We start from the raw sequence: 20,648 nt of genomic DNA, 5'->3' as shown, positions 1-20,648 counted from the left end.
TGGAGATGGAGAGCATTATGCTAAGTGAAATAAGCCAGGCAGAGAAAGATAAATATCACATGATCTCACTCATTTGTGGAACATAATGAACAACATAAACTGATGAATAAAAATAGATCCAGAGCCAGAGAAACATCAATCAGAACGTCAAACCTCAGGGAAGTTAGGGGAGGGTGGGGGTAAGGGGGAGAGATCAACCAAAGGACTTATATGCATGCATGTAAGCTTAATCAATGGACACAGTCAACAGGGGGGTGGGGACATGAATTGGAGGTGGGGGGGGAATGGAGGAATAAGGACACATATGTAATACCTTAATCAATAAAGAAATTAAAAAAAAAAAAAGACTTGACTACAACAAGGCTGAGCACACAGTTCACAAAGGGGTGCATCAAGAGTGTCTACCTCAGGTAACTGGGGAGGCTGAGCCACTGTGCCCTATTGGACACATACCACACAAAGCTACTCTACCAACTCAGGGAATCAGCGAAAATGCGGAGACAAAGAACCAGATCACAAATACTTAACAAAAGGAAGACAAACAATCCAATTAGAAAATGGCCAAAGGACCTAAATAGACACTTCTCCAAAGAGGACATACAGACCACCAAGAGACATACGAAAAAATGCTCAATCACTGATCATCAGAGAGATGCAAATTAAAATGACAATGAGGTATCACCTCACACCTGTCAGAATGGCTACCATCAACAAAGCAACAAATGACAGGTGCTGGCGAGGATGTGGAGAAAAGGGAACCCTAGTACACTGCTGGTGAGAATCCAGCCTGGTGTAGCCATTATAGAAAATAATATGGAGCTTTTTCAAAAAATTAAATATGGAACTGCCCACTTGACCCAGTGATCCCACTTCTAGGAATATATCCTCCTAAGAAACCCGAAACACCAATTAGAAAGAATGTATGCAGCCCTGTGTTCATAGCAGCACAATTTACAATAGCTAAGATCTGGAAGTAGCCCAAGTGCACATCAGTAGATGAGTGGATAAAAAACTGGTACATTTACACCATGGAACACTATGCAGCAGTAAAGAAGAAGGATCTCTTACCCTTTGAGACAGCATGGAGGAACCTGGGGATTATTATGCTAGGTGAAATAAGTCAGTCAGAGAAAGGCAAATACCACATGATCTCACTAATATGTGGAATCTAATGAACAAAATAAACTGATGAACAGAGAGGATGCAGAGACCTGGAAGCATGGAACAGAATTCGGAATCTCAGAGGGAATGTGGGGTAGGGAGGGTGTGTGAGCAATGATCAACCAAAGACCTTGTATGCATATATACATAACCTATGGACACCGACAATAGTGTGGTGAAATTCTGGAGCAGGGGTGGGGACAGGCTAGACGGGGTCAATTAGGGCGGGGCGCATATATGTAATACTTACAACAATAAAGATTTTTTAAAAAGATTTTTAAAAATACACCTTTCATTTTGTACAACTCATTGAAGCACTCTTCTAGTTGCTAGATGGGATGATGCTTGATTCATGAATTACTTAATAAAGCAAATTAGATCTTTAAAAATATAAAAAGGAAGAAAACAGATAGTAACCACTTGGAATATATATGATATCAAGTCATACAGATGTTGCCCTGGCTGGTGTGCCTCTGTTGGGCGTTGTCCTGTGCACCGAAAGGTTGCTAGTTTGATTCCCAATCAGACCACATGCCCTGGTTGTGGGCTCAAGTCCTGGTAGGGGGCGTGCAGGAGGCAGCCCATGGATGTTTCCCTCTGTCATCAATGTTTCTCTCTCTCTCTCTCTCTCTCTCTCTCTCTCTCTCTCTCTCTCTCTCTCTCCCTCTCTCCCTCTCTCCCTCTCTCCCTCTCTTCCTCTCTCCCTCTCTCCCTCTCTCTCTCTCTCTTCCCCCCCCCCCTAAAAAAAATATGCCAAAAAGTCACACACATCATACAGATGTCTTGGGGAAAAGTTTTACAGGCAGGGCCATCCCTAGAATGTTTAAGGAGCAAGGCGGCTTGTGCACCATTGTAGAACTCTTGAGTGATTGGGGAGCCATTGGAGGATTTTGAACAGAGGAGTGATGTGCTCTAATATGCTTTTTATTATCGCTTTGGCAGCTATGTTGAGAATGTATTGTGGGTGGACGAAGGTAGGAGCACGGACAGGTAGGAGGCTGTTTCAGTAATCCAGGCACAAATTGTTAGTGACTTGGACCAGAGAAATACTATGTGGAGGTCGTGAGACGTGCATAGGTTCTGGATATATTTTGAAGCTAGAACCAACAGGTTTTGCTGAAAGAATGAATGTGGAATATCAGAAGGAAGAAGGGAGTAGTCAAGAATGATTCCAGGATTTTAGGCCTGGGAAAATAAAAGAGTAGAAATAGACTGTTAACTGAGATGGGAAAGACCGGGGGGCCTGGAGTCGTGGCCGGCAAACTGCGGCTCTTTGGCCCCTTGAGTGTGGCTCTTCCACAAAATACCACGGCCTGCGCGAGTGTATTTTGAAGAAGTGGCGTTAGAAGAAGTTTTAAGTTTAAAAAATTTGGCTCTCAAAAGAAATTTCAATCGTTGTACTGTTGATATTTGGCTCTGTTGACTAATGAGTTTGCCAACCACTGGCCTAGAGGATTTGGGAGTTGAGAAAGACCACAAGCAATAAATGTTATAGCTTCTGGTCACATAAAGTCAATTGTTATACTATTTCAGCTTCTTAAAAGGAAATCTCATACCAGTCTATTATTTTTGCATATGTGTTATCAAGTATCTTTTTAAAGATATCCAGTTTGTTCAGAGTCACTAATTCCAAACTTTGGTACTCTTCAAAGCATTTGACTTGGGTCACATTGGTTAGGATGGAAAGGGCAACTAATGTTGAACAAATTTCTAACTTTGATAGGTTAAAATTATTTGTGGTGAGAAAAGTGAAATGTACTGCATCTAGAATTTATTCCCAAATTCAGAATATCTTATAATACTCTTTAGTATATGTTAATAAAACCTTATTATGCTCTATGCTCTATAAGAAGTATTAGATCTGTTGTTGGCTCCTCCTTGATGAAGTGAATGTATATAAATGTGTGTGTGTGTGTGTGTGGCGGTGGGGGAGGTCTAGTCAGTCTGTGCTCTTGGAGACCTGGTGTCTGGAAGGATTGTGTCAGCCAGGGTTCATCAGGAAAGCTGGAGCCACACTGATTATTTTAACAGAGAGAATTTGGTTTCAGGAATTGACTGCACAGGTATTAGGGGATTGGAAAAAACTAAAGGAACACTAGGCTTAACCAGTAGTAGTTGTGGGAAGCACCTGCCACCCCAAGACACTGAATTTATAGAACCTGGAAGCTTGGAGAAAGTGTGCTCTGTGGACCCTCTCTGGGACTCAGAGCCCAGCTACTGCTGGCACCCCTGGAGCTCAGGGAGGGCTCTGAGGAGCTGGCACTCAGACCCCGAGGAGTAGGTACCACTGGCTCTGAAGGCGGCAGGAGGCTGGTTCTGGGAGTGTGAAAGGACCCTGGGAACTGGCTTACTGCTGCTGCCAGGGCGAAGGGTGTTGTTCAGGTGACGCTGACTGGAACAGCAAACAAGCTTAAGAGGAAGGAAGTTCCTTCTCCTTCTCCAGCTTTCTCTAGTTTCCCGCAGGCAGAGTCTCCCTGGGAGCCAGCTAGTGGAAGACAGATTGGCAGTGTCCCATTCAGCATCCCACAGTGGGTGTGTGGGTCCAAGTGTGAGTTTCTGGTTTTGTTTTGTCTTTTTGTTAAAAAGTGATAGTAATCATATTAAGGAGCATGGTACCTAGGAGACAACAAGACCTCGGTTCTTGTCCTCTTGAAGGAAAGATTTCAATCAAGAGACACAATGGAGCAAAGCAAGCAAGAATTTATTGGCTGCAACAAAACTCTCTCAGGACAGTGATACAAGGAAGGGCTTAGATTAGAAGAAGCAACCGGAGAGCCTGGGCTGGGCTACTTTGCTCACTGAGAAGTCAGAGAAAAGGGGGCCTTGGAGATAGGTTTAGGGGGTTAGCCTGGGCGAGCTGCCTCTGTCCATTGTTCCCCTGGTTGCAAGTCTCCCGGGGTCCCTTAGAGGTTAGGGGATGCATGCCTGTGGGGGAAGGGAATGGCACATATGTGCTTCCTGTGCCCATGGGGAGAGCTCACACTGGATCCTTTGTATTGAGGGTATTTAGGGTATTTATCTCTCTCTTGGAGGTGGAGGTAGTCTCAGGGTGTGTGTGTGGCCCCGGGGGGGGGGGGGGGGGGGAGGGGGTTGGGGGCGGGGGGGGGTGTTTCTGAATAGAATATTCATCAGATTTCCAGGGGTGCTCTTTTAGGGTCATGGTCTCCACTGATTGGTCAGTGCCAGGGCAGGGGGTCATTATTCAGTGCAGCTGGTCCTTAGGCAGCCAGTGTCACTTGTCTGGTTTTGCTGCTTTTCTGGGCCTGGAGCTGAAATACAGCTGAGGCCTAGATGTTATCTTTAGAGAGGAAAAGATCAGGGGTTTCAAACCACATGACCAGCAATATGAAAGGTCCAAACCACATGACCAGTGATATGAAAGGTCAGGGAGTCCAAATAACCTAGGGGAGGAAAGGTCATTCTGGGGGCAAGATTCTTTCTAAGCACCCAGGGCTTTCTGCCCTGGTGACCTTCTGTACCTGGCCCGTGGTCCTTGCTCTACTCATGTCTGTCTAAATGCCTACAACAGTACTTTGTGTTTTTTTCTCATCACCTACCAACTCCTGACTGTAGTAATGCATACTTGTTGCTTATTGGTTGTGTGAACTTTGGCAAATTTCTTAACTTTCCTAAGCTTCACTTTTTCCTTCAGAGTTGTGAAGATGAAATAGTCTTAAGTGGCTCAATACAAGTTTCCCTTTTGATGTATTTACTCCTGTACTAATGGCACTTAAAACCCTCCACTTGGCATCAGAAGGCCTGGGTTTCCATCTGTTCTTCAAATTACCAGCTGTGAGAAATTCAGTAAGTCACTTTAGCTCCCTGAACCGTCTTTCCTTGGTAAAAGTAGGAGTAATTTTACTTACTATGATGGTCATACTGACAGTTATAAAGATGGTGCTGTGGTAACATAAAGTTGCCATTAAATACTATACATCAGTTTTTCATTTACTCTGCACAGAAGACCTAGATCCCGAGCTCTTCTGTACCACGTTACACTGATCTTATCTCTATAAAATACTGTGCAGAAACCATTACCCATAATAAATCGAGAGGGATGCCCACACACTGTTCCCTCCCAGCCATTTCTGCAACCACTGGTTGACTCTGTTTTGGGACATTGTGCTTATTCCAGAGGAGATAGAAGACAAACCCAGAGCCCCTCGATTAACAGCTGTTATTAAAGAGCCTCCTTTAGCACAGATGTGTCAAAAATTGCTGTGTAGCATCATATAGTTCTAATTATTTGTGAGTTGTTTTTTTGTTTAACATAATTAACAAAAAACTTTGGAGAAACTAGGTTAGGGAATTTGTAGTACAAAGTTGAATGGTATTTTGAAAATAGATTATCTCCTGTTTTTTAAAAAATACTTAATAAACCAAGCATTTATTGTATACTAATATGGAGGCCCGTAGTGAAGGATATAAAACATATAAAATATAATGCCATACTAGTTTATCTTTCCTCTATGATTTTGGAAGTGTAAGAAAGGTCTAAACCTATCGAGAATTTCTGAGGGTTTTTTTGTTGTTTTGTTTTTTTACCACATATAACGGAGCAAGATCTGAAATGCTTCAGAGAATAGCTGTTTTGCAGGTTCTTTTATGCATTTGAAATTAAGGAACATAAGGAAGGTTACATGGAGGTGGGAGAAAATAAGGCAGGGATTGGATTATAGGATAGTTCACAAGGTTATGTGCTCTCTTTTTTTGTTTGTTAATCCTCCCCTGAAGATACTTTTCCATTGATTTTTAGAGAGAATGGAAAGGACGGGGAGAGATACAGAGAGAGCAACATGGATGTGAGAGAGATAATTATATGCTCTCTTGAGTGTAGTTAAGACTTATTTCTAAGATGTGTTAACCTGAGATGCACAGAAAGAGTGGACAGGGCTTGCTTAGAACCTTGCATTAAAGAAGTTAAAGGCCTGGAGCATGACTACCCACCCACCAAGGCCTGCCCAGTTAAGACCTTATGATCAGATCACCCTATGAGGTTACTTGCCACAGGACCCCTTTTTTTCATCCACAGAATTTATACTTGTGTTGAGGACAGTAGTCTTAGCACAGAAGGAAAGTGAAAGAAAGGTTTTGAATGAAGAGGAGATGGTTGAGCAGAAATACAAAGGTTAAGTGTGTTAAATTTATTTTGAGTAAATAAGTGAGCATTGCGGAAAGGTAAAGTCTAGTTGAAAAATAATTTCAGGGGGTGATGATGAAATATGTGGTCTCTAGGTGATGAAGACAGGACCGTTTCTTTATAAAGCAAAACTTTGCCATCCCTGCTGTAGGTCAGAATTTAGCTAGATGGTTGGTCCTTTTTGCTCCTTTTTCAAACTTTTCAAAAACCTCATTATGAATGTCTCCCTCATCACAATTTCCCACAGCATGGATCCAAGGCAGGCTTTTTGGCGAGATTCCTGTGTATTACCACACATACACTCACAGAACTATTTATTTAAGCATGTTATTTTCTTTAAGCGTTTATGTTTAGATTTGGGTGAAATTGTTTTTTACACTGATATAAAAATAACCGTGAGTAGAATTGCTCCAGTCATAAGTGTATATGTTAGTTTAGGGATTGATGGGGTGGAGGTTAGAAATGGAAAGAGAATGGATGAGTTGCTGGTTAAGGGAAAAGACAATATTCTTATGCTAATCCAAGCTCTGGATAAGGAGCGAAGCAGCCATACAAACAATGGCCGCGGAGCCAGAAAGTCTGCGTGAGTGAGCCTACTCAGAAGTCTTGTCAGACCCGGCGCCTCGAGCTGCCGAGGGAGGGGCCTATAGAAGTCAGTCTTTTCCTTGTGCTTGTTGATGGGTTTGGCAGCAGGCCAGCTTGTTGAAAATTCCCAAACCTCAGTACTAGAAAGTAAAAATCAAGGGTGGGGGCTTAACTGGAAGAGGAAAGAATGACCTTAGTTTGTTTTTTCAGCTGACTTCACCCTTTTCCTGTTTTGTGGTGGGTGTGGTTTTTTTTAATACTCTGATCGAACTATTGGTTCACACTTCTTTCAATTTACAAAGCTTTAACATTTTTTATTTTGAAAGAAATTAATTTTACAGAGTTACTTTGCCTTAATGTTATTTTCCTGAAGAAGAAACTGCCCCAATCTATGTATGTATATAGCAAAGGAAATTTTTTAGATGCCTATTTGTACTATTTAATATAATATAATTTATATAATTAGGAAAGTCACCAGCATTTATATTAACAACTAAAATCACAAATTTCCCCAAAATTACATAGCAGATCAATTATAGATAGAGCTGATATGTGAAACTGTAGGGGCAGGGGAAACTTTACCCTTACCCATTTAGTTCTGCAGGTCGAATGATTCAAAAGACATATGGACAATTACTAGGAAAAAATCAAATTTTAATACGTGTATGGGGGAAATTCATGTAAGCATGAAAATTGCAAAGACAATGAGGCAAAATGATATGAGATATATATATATATCATGTCATTTTGGACCAAGGAGTGGGAGATAGGCAATTCACCAGTAGATGAGAAGGAGCAAACATTTGGTAAACAAATTCTGGCAGGACCACCCAGAAACAGTGGGACACAGAGGGGAATCTAGCAAACAGATTTATGCTTGAATCCTCCCTGTCTGCCACACTCGATTCATATGTGCTAAGATGGATATGCTGAGGTTCCCTTCATGAAGCAAGTTTTTCTATCAGAATCTCTTTAGGTAGGTAAGAGGGAAGGGGAAAAAAAACCCTCTTCTTGAGTTTGTTGCACTTGTTTTCAGTTTGAAATAACCTACATGCCAGGTTGGCACCTTTGGGGGGCGCTCACTCAGACCCCCACAAAACCAGTAGAGTGACATTAGGATTATCTCTCTTAAATTGCCAGGATAGTATATGAAAAGTGCCTTTACCTAAAATACAAAACTGATGTCATCATTATGAAATCTATAGTTTAAAGGGGCAAATGTAAGAGTGTATAACTAGTGGCAGTTTTTCCCACACAAAAAAAAGGAGCCTTGAGGATCCAAGATGGCGGCAGAGTGCAGGAAAGCCGCACTCACCTCCTCCCAGGACCAAACTGGAATTACAACGAAATTATTGAACAATCATCCTGAATAACCAACCGAAGACTAGTTGGAGAGAGGCATTATAACCAAGGGTTTACAGAGGAAGCTGCATCAAGACCAGTAGCTTCAATGGTAGGAAGAACGGAGATACAGAAAGGGTGGCCCTGCTCCCACAGGCGGCAGTGGAGGTTCTGGAGTGATAGCTCAGCTGCAGAGGTTCCCCAGCCCAGAAATAAACCCAAGTCTTTATGGTCAATATTTGAGAAAGGAGACAAGAAAATACAGTGGGGTAAAGACTGTCTATTCAATAAATGGTGTTGGGAAAATTTGACAGGTACATGCAAAAAAATGAAACTTAGACCACCAACTTACACCATACACAAGAATAAACTCAAAATGGATTAAAGACTTAAGTGTTAGACTCAAAACCATAAAAATCCTAGAAGAAAACAGGCAGTGAAATCTCAGACATTTCTTGTAGCAATATTTTTTCTAATATATCTCCTAGGACAGGGGAAACAAAAGAAAAACCATTGGGACTAAATCAAACAAAAGTTTTTTCAGCGCAAAGGAAACCATCAACAAAATGAAAAGACAAACCACTGAATGGGAGAACATATTCGCCAAAGATACATCTGATAAAGGGTTAATGTCCACAATTTATAAAGAACTTAAAAATTTCAGCACCAAAAAGTCAATTCAACTAAAAAATGGGCAAAGGACCTGAATAGACTATTCTTCAAAGAGGACATTAAAGATGGTCAAGAGACATGAAAAGATGCTCAAGGTCACTAATCAGAGACATACAAATTAAAACCCCAATAAGATACCATCTCATACATGTCAACAAATAAACAATAAGTGCTTGCCAGGATGTGGAGAAAAAGGAACCTTTGTGCACTCTTGGTGGAATGCAGACTGGTTCAGCCACTGTGGAAAGCAGTATGGAGTTACCTCAAAAAAATTAAAAATAAAACTGCCCAGTGATTCCACTTCTAGGAATATATCTGAAGAAACTCGAAACACTAATTTGAAAGAATATATGTATCTTTATGTTCATTGCGGCGTTATTTACAATAGCCAAGATTTGGAAGCAGCCCAATTGCCCATCAGTAGATGAGTGGATAAAAAAGCTGTGGTACATTTATACAATGGAATACTACTCGGTCAGAAGAGTAAAGAAGGAAATCTTACATTTTTGTGGCATGGACGGACCTGGCGAATATTATTTTTTTTATTTTGTATTTTTTAAATATATTTTATTGATTTTTTTTTCTTTTTTTTTTTTTGCAGAGAGGAAGGGAGAGGGAGAGAGTCAGAAACATCAATGAAAGAGAAACATCAATCAGCTGCTTCTTGCACACACCCTATTGGGGATGTGCCTACAACCAAGGTACATGCCCTTGACCGGAATTGAACCTGGGACCCTTGAGTCCGCAGGCCCATGCTTTATCCACTGAGCCAAACCGGTCAGTTTGGTGAATATTATTACAAATGAAATAAGCCAGAGAAAAACAAATACTATATGACTTCACTTATATGTGGAATCTAATGAACAAAATAAACTCACAAACAAAATAGAAATAGACTCATAAATCCAGAGAACAGACTGGCAGCTATTAGAGGGGAGAAGGGAATAGGCTGGTGACATGGATTAAGCCCAAAAGGGGGACAGGATTAAGCCCCAAAAACCCTCATAGACAACAGTATGATGATTACCAGAGGGAAAGGGAGTAGGGGAGGAGGTAGAGGGTATCCTATCTAATAAAAGAGTAATATGCAAATTGACCATCACTCCAACACACAAGATGGCTGCCCCCATGTGGACACAAGATGGCTGCCACAAGATGGTCTGCAGGGGAGGGCAGTTGGGGGCAACCAGGCCTGCAGGGGAGGGCAGTTGGGGGTGACCAGGCCTGCAGGGGAGGGCAGTTGGGGGTGACCAGGCCTGTTGGGGAGGATAGTTGGGGGTGACCAGGCCTGCAGGGAAGGACAGTTAGGGCAACCAGGCCTTCAGGGGAGGGCAGTTGGGGGAGACCAGGCCTGCAGGGGAGGGCAGTTGGGGGGAACCAGGCCTGCAGGGGAGGACAGTTAGGGGCAATCGGACCAAAAGGGGAGCAGTTAGGCATCAATCAGGCTGGAAGGGGAGTGGTTAGGGGGTGATCAGGCTGGCAGGCAGAAGTGGTTAGGGGCAGTCAGGCAGCAGGCAGACGAGCAGTTGGGAGCCAACAGTCCTGGATTGTGAGAGGGATGTCCGACTGCCTGTTTAGGCCCAATCCCAGTAGGACATCCCTCGAGGGGTCCCAGATTGGAGAGGGTGCAGGCTGGACTGAGGGACACCCTCCCCCCCCGGTGCATGAATTTCGCACACCGGGCCTCTAGTGAGGTGATAAGTAGTAATAAAAGGAAATTCGACTTAAGGCGGTGAATACACAATACAATATACAGATGATGTATTATAGAATTGTATACCTGAAACCTATATAATTTTATTAACCAATGTCACCCCAATAAATTTAATATAATTTTTTTTTCTTAATGAGCCTTGTTTATATAATTTAAAAACAAAGAGCATACTTTTGGTTCTCCTTTGAAAGAAATATGTCAGTTATATTATCCAGTTCTTTAAGACTGTCTTACACTTTCATTGTTATACTAGTGGCCCGGTGCACGAAATTCATGCATGGGGGTGGGTTCCCTCAGCCCAGCCTGCACCCTCTCCAATTGGGGACCCCTTGGGGGATGTTGGACAGGGATCGGGCCTAAACCGGCAATCGGATATCCCCCTCGCAATCTGAGACTGCTGGCTCCTAACCGCTCACCTTCCTGCCTGCCTCATCACCCCTAACTGCCTCTGCCTGCCTGCCTGTTCGCCCCTAACTGCCCTCTCCTGCCGGCCTGATCTCGCCCCCAACTGCTCTCCCCTGCTGGCCTGATCTCACCCCCAATTGCCTCTGCCTGTCCGATCTCACCCCCAACTGCCCTCCCCTGCCGGCCTGGTTGTCCCCATCTGCCCTCCACTGCTGGCCTGATCTTGCCCCCAACGGCCCTCCCCTGCCAGCCTGATCTTACCCTGAGCTGCCCTCCCCTGCTGGCCTGATCTCACCCCCAACTGCCCTCCTCTGCTGGCCTGATCTCACCCCCAACTGCCCTCCTCTGCCGGCCAATTTGGTTCTGATTGGTCGGTTTCAATGCCAGTCAGCGTCAGAAGCTCCGCCTCCTAGGCAGCTATTGGTTCCTCACACTTCACCCAGATTTGGTTCTGATTGGTCGGTTTCTATGCCAGTCAGTGTCTCTGGGCCTGTCAACGGGGCCTGATAAAAAAGGCAGGCTGGTCAGCAGCCCCAGTGGAGGCTTGGAGAGAAATGGAAGCGCAGCTGCTGGCCAGACTGGAAGAGAAAGAGAGAGGCAAGTCCTGATCAAAAGCTGCCACAGAGGCAATGGATCAGTCCCTCCTTCTCTCTTCAGGCCTCTCTCTGGCCCTGATTCGCAGCCCCCTCAGCAGTCAGTTTTGGGGCACTGCGCCTGCCACGGCAACCCAGTGCTGACTGCAGGACTGACTTTCAGTTGGTCGAGCCTCAGTCGTTACTGGACGTTATGACTCAGGGTTTTTATATAGTAGGATTTTGACTTGAGTATGGCTTCTAGACTTCTGTCTTTGGGTGACTGTGCAATAACTTACAGTAATTAGGCTTATATTATTTCAGCAAATTTCTCATAACACCTGTATTATAGTAACTATCTATTGCTGCCCAACGAATTATCCCAAAACTTAGCAGCTTAAAACAACCAACATTGCCCAGCCATCATGGCTCAGAGGTTGAGCGACAACCTATGAATCAGGAGGTCATGGTTTGATTCCCGATCAGGCAAATGCCCAGGTTGTGGGCTCAAACCCCAGTGTGGGGCGTGCAAGAGACAGCCAATCAATGATTCTCTCTCATCATTGATATTTCTATCTAGCTCTCCCTCTCCCTTCCTCTCTGAAATCAATAAAAATAATTTTAAAAAGAACAACACAAAAAACAACCAACATTTTCTGAGGTTATACCAGGAGTTTAGCTTGGATGGTTCTAATTTAGGATGATAATCAGTTGTGGTTAAGATGTCTGTTAAGCTACAGTCACCTGAAAACGTCCCTTGGGCTGGTGCATCCATCCATGACCAAGGCGACTAACTCACATGGCTGTTGGCAGGAGGCCTGGGTTCCTTGCCACAGGAGCCTCTCTGTGAGGCTACTTGAGTGTCATTGTGACATGTAAGCTGGCTTCCCTCAGAGTATTTTAAGAAGTCACATTCTGTTGTTTCCATTTTACTTCTTAGAAGTGGGAATTAAGGGGAGGAAGTAGACTTCACCTTTTGAAGGTAGTATCAGCATTTTTGGACATGTATTTGATCATACAATGATCTTTCAGAAGATTTTTTTTAACTGTTAAAAAAAAAATACCTATTGTGAACTGTAGTTTGTATTCCATATATTGTAATATAAACTCCAACAACATTGTCATGACGATAATCAGTTGTGGTTAAGATGGACCGTGACTTTATCGGTGAATTTCATATGAATAGAACGCTGGTGTTCTGGGTCCTTTTCCTTTTCATTCTTAGAAGGCCGTGTTGTAGAGTCACAGCTTTACATATCTCCATGCTGTTGTCATAACAGATTTACCTCTTTGGTTCCAGATGTTTCCTTTAAGCTTCAGAACCAGATGCCTCGTAGACATTCCCTTCAGTCTAAAATTGAACCCTAATCTCTTCTCCTCCTTTGAAAATCCACTTGTCCCCACTTCAGTTAATTGCTCATGCCAGAACTTCTTTGACCCCTCACTTCCCCACATCTGATCCATTGCCAAGTCCTATTGCATCTATTTGTGAAGCATATTGTGAATTCAGCCACTGCACCTCCACCACCTTAATCTTAACTACCATCATCCCTCTCCTAAACTCCTCCAGTGTTCTCACTGATGTGTTCACTTCTGCTGTTGTCCTCTCCATCCAGGACACGGAAACCAGATCATTGCCTTCCCATCCATTTAGATTTAAATTCCGACTCCTCCCTACGATCTTGCCTGACCTGGTTCTTTTTTTTTTTTTTTAATTTAATAAATCTTTATTTTTCATATTATTAAAATTGTTCCTCTTTTTTTCCCCATAGCTCCCCTCCACCCGGTTCCCACCCCACCCTCTGCCCTTACCCCCCCCACACACACACTGTCCTCATCCATAGGTGTACGCTTTTTGTCCAGTCTCTTCCCATACCCCCCCCCACACCTCTTTCTCCCCGAGCATTGTCAGTCCACTCCCTATCTATGCCCCTGGTTCTATTATATTCACCAGTTTATTCTGTTCATCAGATTTTTTTATTCACTTGATTTTTAGATTCACTTGTTGATAGATATGTATTTGTTGTTCATAATTTTTATCTTTACTTTTTTCTTCTTCCTCTTCTTAAAGAATACCTTTCAGCATTTCATATAATGCTGGTTTGGTGGTGATGAGCTCCTTTAGCTTTTTCTTATCTGTGAAGCTCTTTATCTGACCTTCAATTCTGAATGATAGCTTTGCTGGGTAGAGTAATCTTGGTTGTAGGTTCTTGCTATTCATCACTTTGAATATTTCTTTACACTCCCTTCTGGCCTGCATAGTTTCTGTTGAGAAATGAGCTGACAGTCGTTTGGGTGCTCCCTTGTAAGTAACTAACTGTTTTTCTCTTGCTGCTTTTAATATTCTCTCTTTGTCTTTTGCCCTTGGCATTTTAATTATGATGTGTCTTGGTATGGTCCTCTTTGGATTCCTTTTTTTGGGGGTTCTGTGCGCTTCCTGGACTTGTAAGTCTATTTCTTTCACTAGGTGGGGGAAGTTTCCTGTCATTATTTCTTCAAATAGGTTTTCAGTATCTTGCTCCCTCTCTTCTTCTGGCACCTCCATAATTCTGATGTTGGTATGCTTAAAGTTGTCCCAGAGGCTCCTTACACTATCTTCATATTTTTGGATTCTTTTGCTTTTTGCTTTTCCGGTTGAGTGTTTTTTGCTTCTTTGTAATTCAAATCTTTGACTTGATTCTTGCGATCCTCTAGTCTGCTGTTAGATCTCTGTATAATATTTTTTATTTCAGTCAGTGTATGCTTAATTTCTAGGTGTTTTTTTTTTATATCCTCGAGGGTCTCGCTAAATTTATCGGCCTTTTCTAGGAAATTCTTGAAAAACCTTATAACCGTGCTTTTGAACTCTATATCCAGACATTTGCTTTCCTCCATTTCTTTCATTTGTGATCTGTTTCATTGTCTCCGTATTTTGGCTGCTTCCCTGAGTTGATAGAGTGGCTTTGTGTGCTAGGTGTCCTATAGGGCCCAGTGGCTCAGCCTCCCCAGTTACCTGTGGTGGACACTTTTTTTTTTTTTTTTTAATATATTTTATTGATTTGTTACAGAGAGGAAGGAAGAGGGATAGAGAGTTAGAAACATCGATGGGAGAGAAACATCGATCAGCTGCCTCTTGCACACCTCCTACTGGGGATGTGCCCACAACCAAGGTACATGCCCTTGACCAGAATCGAACCTGGGACCCTTCAGTCCACAGGCCGACGCTCTATCCACTGAGCCAAACCGGTTAGGGCCCTGAGGTGGACACTCTTGGTGCACCCCTTTGTGGACTGTGTGCACAGTCTTGTTGTAGTTAAGCCTTGATTGTTGTTGGTATCACTGGGAAGAATTGACCTCCAGGCCAATTGGCTGTGAGGATCAGCTGTGTCTACACTAGGAGAACTTCTGTGCTGGAGACACCCTTATGAGACAAGACCTGCAAAAGCCTCTGTGCTCAGCTTGGATGGGGCGGAGTCTGAGGGCGGAGCAGACAGCATTGGTTTCCTGTCAGCCCTGCCCTAATAGGCCCCTGTGTCTCAGTGTCCCGTGGTAATCGCTGCAAGCACCTCTGAGAGAAAGCCGCCCTCGAGTTCCACCCACTGCCAGACAGTCCAGTTTCTCCCCGAATGAGTCTGGGTCCCCAGAGTCTCGCCCGGAACTGGCGTTCAGTGCAATCGGGAGCTTTTGTCTTTCTCCCGCTTGAGAAAGCCAGCTGCGTACTCAGTTGCCCGCCCTCTCCACGCATGCGCCTCGGTATCTCTGCCTTCCGCAGTTGCTCTGAGTCTCAGTGTGCTTTTCTCTTTCCTGACAGTCCAGTTTCTCCCCGAATGAGTCTGGGTTCTCAGAATCTCACCCGGAACTGGAGTTCAGCTCAGTTGGGAGCTTTTGTCTCCCTCCTGCTTGAGAAAGCCAGCCACGCACTCAGTTGCCAGTCCTTTCTGCGCGCACATCTCAGTATCTCTGCCTCCTGCAGCTCCTCTGAGTCTCAGTGTGCTTTTCTCTTTCCTTCTAGTTGTAGAATTTCCACTCAGCCAGCCTTTCTGTGGTTCTGGATGATGTCCGTTTTGTCTTTTAGTTGTAGTTTTGAAATTGTTGTGTGAGGCAGCAGTTCAGGTGTTTACCTATGCCGCCATCTTGGTTTCTCCTTGCCTGACCTGTTTCTTGCATTTGTTTCTGCACCCTCATCTCCCACCACACTACCCTTTATTCAGAACATTTTAGAAACATTGCTCTTTGTTGTTCCCTGCCTCAAGATTTTGCACAGGCTGTTCCTTATGCCTAAACCCTTCTCCCCTCACCCCCTTTCATTTAACCACGCTAGCTCTTACTCTTCAGATTTCAACTTAAATGTCACTTGCCTTGCATCAGTGCCTCTTGTCACCTAGCACCAGAAATGGTGAGTATCATTTGTATTGTCTTGTTTAATGACTATGAACTCTGTAAGGCTGGGTCTGTTTTGCTTTCATCACTATATTCTTGGTGGCTAACACAGAATCATGCATATAATAGGCACTTTAATAAATAGTAAGTTAATTAATATTCAATAGCAAGACTACTGTTCATGCAGGGTTTCAGAGTTGGAAGGACTCTAATGAATCATTTAATTAATCTAGTCTCGTTTCCATTGTGCCTGCCACGTCCTTGGTAACTTTGATACTCTGACCAGTTCATTCAGTTGTATCTCAAGTGTAGTCATTTCTCTATCCCTTTGTATTCCTGTCATTCTTCTCTAAAGTTTTTAAGAGGCCTGACCACATGGTATGAAGGGAGGTCTTGCTTGCCCTCTTATTATAGCACTGTACTTCAGGCAGTGGGTGATAAGATTGCCTTAATGTCTCAGCAGTTGTCCCAGGTGCTGATGTGAAGAGAGCTTATAATCGCAACATTTTAAAGATAGGGATTTCCATTGTTAGGTTACAAATGAGGTATTTGAAGCCATTTTACCTTTAGTCTATCCATGGCTGATAGCTGTTCTCCATATAAGTTATTGCAGGTGTTTTGCCTATAAAAACGTCTTGCAGACGGGATTGTCCTAGATAGCACCTGTTACTGCCTGTGCCCTGTTGGCATGTGTGTTATAAATATGTATGTGAGGAAACTTATATTGAGCACCTACTCTGTACCACCCTCCAAAATACTTTATAATGTATAGTTTACATTACATTATGTACATAAAATACCCAGCAGGCAGTCAATATAAGATAGCAGTTAACACCTGGACTCTGGGATCAGATCTTCTTGATTAGATTTATAGTCCTACCACTTACCAGCTGTGTGGTCTTTGATAAATTTCTTATACTTTACTTGCCTCGATTTCCTCATATGTAATGTACCTATCTTATAAGGTAGTTGGGATGAATTGATAAATTAATATTAATCTACTCAAAGCATTTATAATGATGCTGGCGGATAATAACACGTGACTATGTGTTAGCTATTATCTCATTTAGTTCTCAAAATAATTGGGAGTTAATAATATAATTCCAGTTTTATAGATGAGGAAACTAAACAGAGAGGTTAGGTTACTTGTTTAAGGCAGATCCAGGATTTGAGATGCCCAGAGTAGCAGAGTCACAGATGGTTATGTGGGAGGAACCACACATAATCCCTTTGCTCTGAAAGGTGCTTAGAGTCTGGTGGAGCACCCTGCAAGATGTCTTGGTTGTACCTTTGATGAGACAAGACCATGTGTTAAGTTTCAACAAACTGATGAAGAAACTGACACTGAAAGATGGAATTAATTATAGCAATCCATTTCCTCCCTAAGACTGAGCTTCTTGAAGCAGAAACTGTCATACTTATATTTGTTTTTCTACCACCTTATACTTATGGGTTATATATACTCAAAAAATGCTGTTGGTGAGTGAGTGAGTGCATGAATAAATAAGGAAAAGTGTCATGAGGGTGTGAGAGGTAGAGCTGGTGAGGGAGGCAGAAAGGATCCAGGGGTTTTGGTTTGGGTGACTGGACAGAGAGCTCCACCCTGCTCTGTGCTAGCAAGTGGAGGAGGAGGAGCAGGCCTAGGGGAGTGAGAAGGAAAGTTAATGAGTTTGATTTAGATAGGTGGAGTATAATCCTAGCAGAGATAGTTATAGGCACATAGAAATAGAGAGAGAGACAACAGGGTTAGAAATATACTGGAAACTTCTTTGGAATTTGGAACCTGGAACAAGTCTCCCTAGAATCATAATTTCATGTCAAATTTTCCTGAGAAATGCTGTTGTCACATTGCAGGTGTTCTGTAATTATTTCAGACTTTGCATCTTACTCTCTCAGCACTATATAGATGGGAAGCAAATTAATTTCCTAGTAGAGAAGTGAGAAATTGCAGAGGTTTTAGAACTAAGCTGTATATAAAATGTGCAATATAAGTAACATCTCATTGTAAACCTTATTTCCTCAGTACTGGGAGTGCCTTTGGAGAGCTGGTAAAAGTGAAAAATTCTCAGGTGGGTAAAGTAGAAACTCAGGTTATTTATAGTAGAAACTAGAGGCCCAAAGAATGAAATTCGTGCAAGAGTAGGCCTTCCTTCCCCCAGCTGCCAGCACCGGCTTCCCTCTGGCATCCAGGCCCCAGACTTCCCCCGCAGCCCCTGCTTCATCCAGAAGGTCATTTGGTCTAATTAGCCTATTACGCTTTTATTATTATAGATGATACCAGGGTTAATTGTGTCATCAATAAAGTTTTATCCTATATAATAAAGATCTAATATGCAAATGGTCATCACGCCATCATGCCGTAATGGCTCAGACACTCAACACTGGGGAGAGAAGAATGGGAACCAGCCAGGCACAAATGAGCTTGTGAGAGAGGAACGGGAACCAGCCAGGCTGTGGTCCTGGGCACCTGCAGCTGCAGCCTGGGCAAAGCCGCCCGCCCACGGTCCCCTGCAGCTATGGCCGGCCTGGGTGAAGCTGGCCTGGGTCCTCGGTTCCTGTGGCCAGCCAGAAGGAGGGAAGCCCAGGTCCCAGGTGCCTTTGACCGGCCGGAGGAGGGAATCCTAGGTCCCGGGTGTGGGGCAAGGCGGAAGCGGTTAGGGGCGATCAGGCCAGCAGGGGAGCAGTTAGGGGTGATCAGGCAGGCAAGCGGTTAGGAGCCAGCAGTCCCAGATTTCGAGAGGCAATTGGACATCCCCCAAGAGGTCCCGAATTGGAGAGGGTGCAGGCTAGGCCGAGGGCCCTCCCAACCCCCCGCACAAATTTTGTGCACCGGGCCTCTAGTTCATTCTATAATTCAGGCTGTGTCAATAAAATCAAATTGCCTGAACCAATAGGATGGGAGCAAAACAGAATTAGGTTCATCTTTATACAAACTAGCCTTTTTTTCTGTTACCTGTTTAACTATTTTACAATTGCTGAACCTTAATTGGAGAGGTTTTATTTCATATCATCCATATTAAAAACTCAATTTTATTCTAGTAAAGTCAGATTTGCCATATTTTAGGAAAATAATTTTATTTAAGGTACATTTCTATTGGTTTTATTTTCATGATAGAGCACATGGCATATTTAAATGTGTGATTTTCTAGGTGGGCTTTCGCTTCTATCTATAGAATACATTATTTATTAGAAAGATTCAAGACATTTTTATCACATCTACTAGGATTTGAAAGATTATTAATGAATAGTGTAGTATTTTAAATTCAACTTTTCCTGTTTATTCCTAAATAACTTAATTACTTTAGAGTATCCAGAAAAGACTGTTGAGATTATTTAGTGTGTTTATCTGTTTACATATTGTAATCTATGGTCAGAGTGGTGATTATCCATTACTAAATTATCTAAGCTTTTACATTACAATGCCCTTTTTAAAAAGCTATGGTAGCTTCAGTCTTTAAAAATATATTTCATTATTTAAAGTTATGTTTGAGCTGGCCGCGTGGCTCAGTGGTTGAGCGTTGACCTATGAACCAGGAGGTCACTGTTCCATTCCCAGTCAGGGCACATGCCTGGGTTGTGGGCTCGATCCCCAGTGGGGGGCGTGCAGGAGGCAGCCGATCAATGATTCTCTCTCATCGTTGATGTTTCTCTCTCTTTCTCCCTCTCCTTTCCTCTCTGAAATCAATAAAAACTTATTTTGAAAAATAAAGTTATATTTGGGCATTCTCTCTTTGTTTTTCAAAACTTTTTAGAATTCAGTCATATTTATTACCTTTTTCATATTTTTATCTTCCAGGTGTCAGAAGAAAGCAGTGGAAATTGGAGTCATTGTAAAGTCATTGAAACCATTTACAAGAAAATCTCAGTGAATACAAGTTGTTTAAATTAGTGACATAACAAGACCAGTTGTTAAAGTGGCAGTGTACAGGAAACGTTAAAATTGAACAATGACTCAGCTATATGTTTATGTCACATTATTGGGAGCCTATCTGTCCATCGTTTCTCATGTTCAAGGTAAACCATTGTTCATTTAAGCAATCTTACCTCTTTTTACATAATTTATTTCTGTATATAAAAAAGCATTTATTCCTGCAACTGTTTCAGCTCCTGTTTCCTTTTAAACAGTTAGGGTCAGTATAGCAGCATAAATTTTAAGAGGCAAAGAACACATTTCCCAAATAACTTTTGAACTTGGCTGTGATAGAAACATTTTCAGTATGTGTAAAATCTCAGCCTTTCTGAACCTGTTCTTGTATTCATAACACTAGAGGCCCGGTGCACGAAATTCATGCACGGGGGGGGGGTGGTTGTCCCTCAGCCCAGCCTGCACCCTCTCCAATCTGGGACCCCTCGAGGGATGTCCGACTGCCCTCTCACAATCAAGGACTGCTGGCTCCCAACTGCTCGCCTGCCTGCCTTCCTGATTGCCCCTAACCACTTCTGCCTGCCAGCCTGATCGCCCCCTAACCACTCCCCTGCCAGCCTGATTGATGCCTAACTGCTCCCCTGCCAGCCTGTGCTCCCCTGCCAGCCTGTTTTCCCCTAACTGCCCTGCCCTGCAGGCCTGGTCACCCCTAACTGCCCTCCCCTGCAGGCCTGGTCCCCCCCCAACTGTCCTCCCCTGCAGGCCTGGTCACCCCTAATGGCCCTACCCTGCAGGCCGGGTCCCCCGCAACTGCTCTCCCCTGCAGGCCTGGGT

General features: G+C 43.2%; 1 protein-coding gene across 2 annotated transcripts in view; it reads left to right on the top strand.

Annotated features, from left to right (window-relative positions):
• The window catches only part of BMPR1A (bone morphogenetic protein receptor type 1A), a 239,620-nt gene that overhangs the window by 159,517 nt on the left and 59,455 nt on the right, over nt 1-20,648 (top strand). Inside the window, exons 3-4 of one of the 2 annotated variants that reach the window (XM_080642691.1) lie at nt 17,973-18,018; nt 19,746-19,963. In XM_080642691.1, coding sequence (XP_080498817.1) covers nt 19,897-19,963 — 67 coding nt within the window. In that variant the 5' untranslated portion in view covers nt 17,973-18,018; nt 19,746-19,896. The remainder of the gene's footprint in view (nt 1-17,972; nt 18,019-19,745; nt 19,964-20,648) is intronic. The other variant, XM_080642690.1, reaches the window with a different exon arrangement.

Source organism: Plecotus auritus (assembly GCF_963455305.1).
Source record: "Plecotus auritus genome assembly, chromosome: 9".
Classification (NCBI taxonomy): domain Eukaryota; kingdom Metazoa; phylum Chordata; class Mammalia; order Chiroptera; family Vespertilionidae; genus Plecotus; species Plecotus auritus.
This window is presented reverse-complemented; position numbering and strand designations above follow the sequence as displayed.